General features: G+C 44.1%; 1 protein-coding gene across 1 annotated transcript; it reads right to left on the minus strand.

Annotated features, from left to right (window-relative positions):
* Positions 1–201: 201 nt before the first annotated feature.
* Positions 202–1574, minus strand: LOC106449841 (metalloendoproteinase 2-MMP-like). The gene has a single exon (XM_013891529.3). It carries the CDS (start codon positions 1436–1438, stop codon positions 293–295), a length of 1146 nt encoding a protein of 381 aa, XP_013746983.1. The 5' UTR covers positions 1439–1574; the 3' UTR covers positions 202–292.
* Positions 1575–2340: the final 766 nt, after the last annotated feature.

Consider the following 2340-nt stretch of genomic DNA (forward strand, 5'->3'; position numbering starts at 1 on the left):
TTGTATGAACATTATTAATTGCTTCAAAGAATCACTTGAAGAAAAAACGATAGAGAGGCCAATGTCTTAGGGCATTCAACGTGATTTTAGTATGTAATGAATACTAACCACTAAAGTCTACAGCAAAGAACGTATAAACAAAAAAAAATCAACATTGGTAGGACAGAAATTTTTATATACAGAAAGTATATGCGAAAAAGAAACCAATGTATGAATACGTGTGTATATATCCCCATCCTTTAATAAACAAAGAATTAAGATTTTATGTCAACTCAAACTAAATAAAATTCATCTACGGTAACAACCACGAGAACAATCCGACGGTTGACAACAAGAGACTGAAAATCGTCAACCTCGATGAACCATCGATTCTCCAAGCGGCACCAAAGCTACCAGTATCTCGTTGACGAGTGGTTGTGGACGGTGGCGATGTCCCGTTGAAATTAGGGTTCGCACCGTACAAGTACTGTATCCCTTCCACGTCATCATTCGTCAAGTCAACTTTACGCTTCCCCGTCGTGATGGTCGGATACATGATCGACTCCTCCACCGAGGAATGTCCTAAACCAAGAAGATGACCAATCTCGTGAACCGCCACCGACTCAAGATCAACCGCCGCCGTAACTGAGAGGAAACTATCAAGGTCACCGGAGACAACCCAGTTCTCGTCTGCGTCGAGGTGGAACTTCCCGCTCGGAGGCGAGAAAGCGTGAGCTAACGTGCCCAACACGCCGTCGAAAGGCTCTCCGTCACCGTGATCTCCCGTGTAAAACCCTATGGTGATGTCTGACGTCGTGAACGACTCAATGTTCGTGAAGTTTAACTCCGTCACCTCGGCCCAGCGTCCGAACGCGCGTGCGAACACCCCCTTGACCTCATCGGTTAATGGGTTTCTCGGGTCGAACGCGTAGGTCAAGTCACGGCGGTCTTTGGGCCACCGTGGCTCCCCCGGAAAGAGCGTGTAGTGTTTGACCGTATGCAAACGCGGTATACGTCCCCCGGGGGAGAAGTTGACCTCGAAGGTCTTTCTTCTCCCGTTGTGCATCACCGACGTACCGTTGACCACGTCGGGGTTACCGCAACGTGGGATCACGATGTGTTTGATGGTTAGCGCGTCGAGTTCTCCGGTAACGTTAAGCCCGAAGTTCTTCTGGTATAATTCAACGGCCGCTTTGAGGATGTCGTCGAAATCATCGGTGAAGTTTCCGGTGTATGTTTGGGGGATGTAACCAAAACGCTGGAAGTATTTTTTGATGCGGAAGAGACCGTCCACGTTTTGGCCGTGGTGGCAGCCCGTGAAGTTGGAGAAAGCGTTCCAGAAAACGCGTGTGGTGTTACGTAGAGACGGTGGAATGGCGGTGGAGTTGGGGAAGAACCAGGCGGAGACGGGAGAAGCGATTAGGAAGATTGATAATAATCCTAGAACGCAAAACCTCATGGTGGTTTTCGGATTAGAGGTAAGCCGAAGACGAAGAAGGAAAAATAAAATGGAGAGGTAATATTTAGGATTTTAGGAGAGGATTTTGAGAAAGAGAGAGAGAGAGAGAAGGTAACGTCTAAAAACAGGTAATGCCGTTTGAAGATAGTTTTTATATTAAGATAAATTGAGAGAGTTTGAGGTCAGCTACTGCGTTTTGTCTTTGGCGGGTGAGGGGTCGTTGGGAATCATTTGCGTGTTTACCAATTTTCTCCTTTTAAATATTTGTATTTTAAAGAAATGGTGAGTGATTCAAATAGAAACATCTATTGTGTTAGTCACGTTCGTAGGTCATCAAGACAGAAGATTGTGCCACAGAAAGACTTAGGTCCGGTTGGTACCCGGTTACATATTATAGTAAACAATATGTAAGGACTTCGGTCCGGTTGGTAGATAATCGGTTTGAGGGAAAAAGTCAAGGTGGCGGACTCAAACAAAGCGGTTGAACTATTTTTTGTGTTTAGGTTTAGGTTTAGGTTTCAAGTGGGAGTTGGTTTGGTCGGAAAAGTCATCAACGAATCTTTGTTTGACACGTTTTAACGACGTCACCCAAGTCTGCTTACATTCGATAAGTTGTAAACAACATATGATTTCTCGGCTTCACATCACACATCACATACAATAGTTAATTAGTCGTCAGGCATAAACGAATAAAGGATACTATAATTACAGTATTTTTTGGTCAAAGAAAAAAGGTAGAGCCTTTTATCCAATCACCAAGTCAATGAAGCCACACAAGATAAACATGTTTAATTGGTAGTATAGCTTGAGGTAGTTGTTAACCTCTTTTGTTTTTTCTTTAAAACCAAACTTATCGCTCAAAGAGCGTGAAAGTTTACAACTAAAGTAGAAGATCTCGGAGC

The sequence above is a fragment of the Brassica napus genome, chromosome C6 (assembly GCF_020379485.1).
Source record: "Brassica napus cultivar Da-Ae chromosome C6, Da-Ae, whole genome shotgun sequence".
Classification (NCBI taxonomy): domain Eukaryota; kingdom Viridiplantae; phylum Streptophyta; class Magnoliopsida; order Brassicales; family Brassicaceae; genus Brassica; species Brassica napus.

Coding starts and splice junctions, on each gene's coding strand:
- LOC106449841 (XM_013891529.3), bottom strand. CDS start 1,438: ATGAGGTTTTGCGTTCTAGGATTATTATCAATCTTCCTAATCGCTTCT.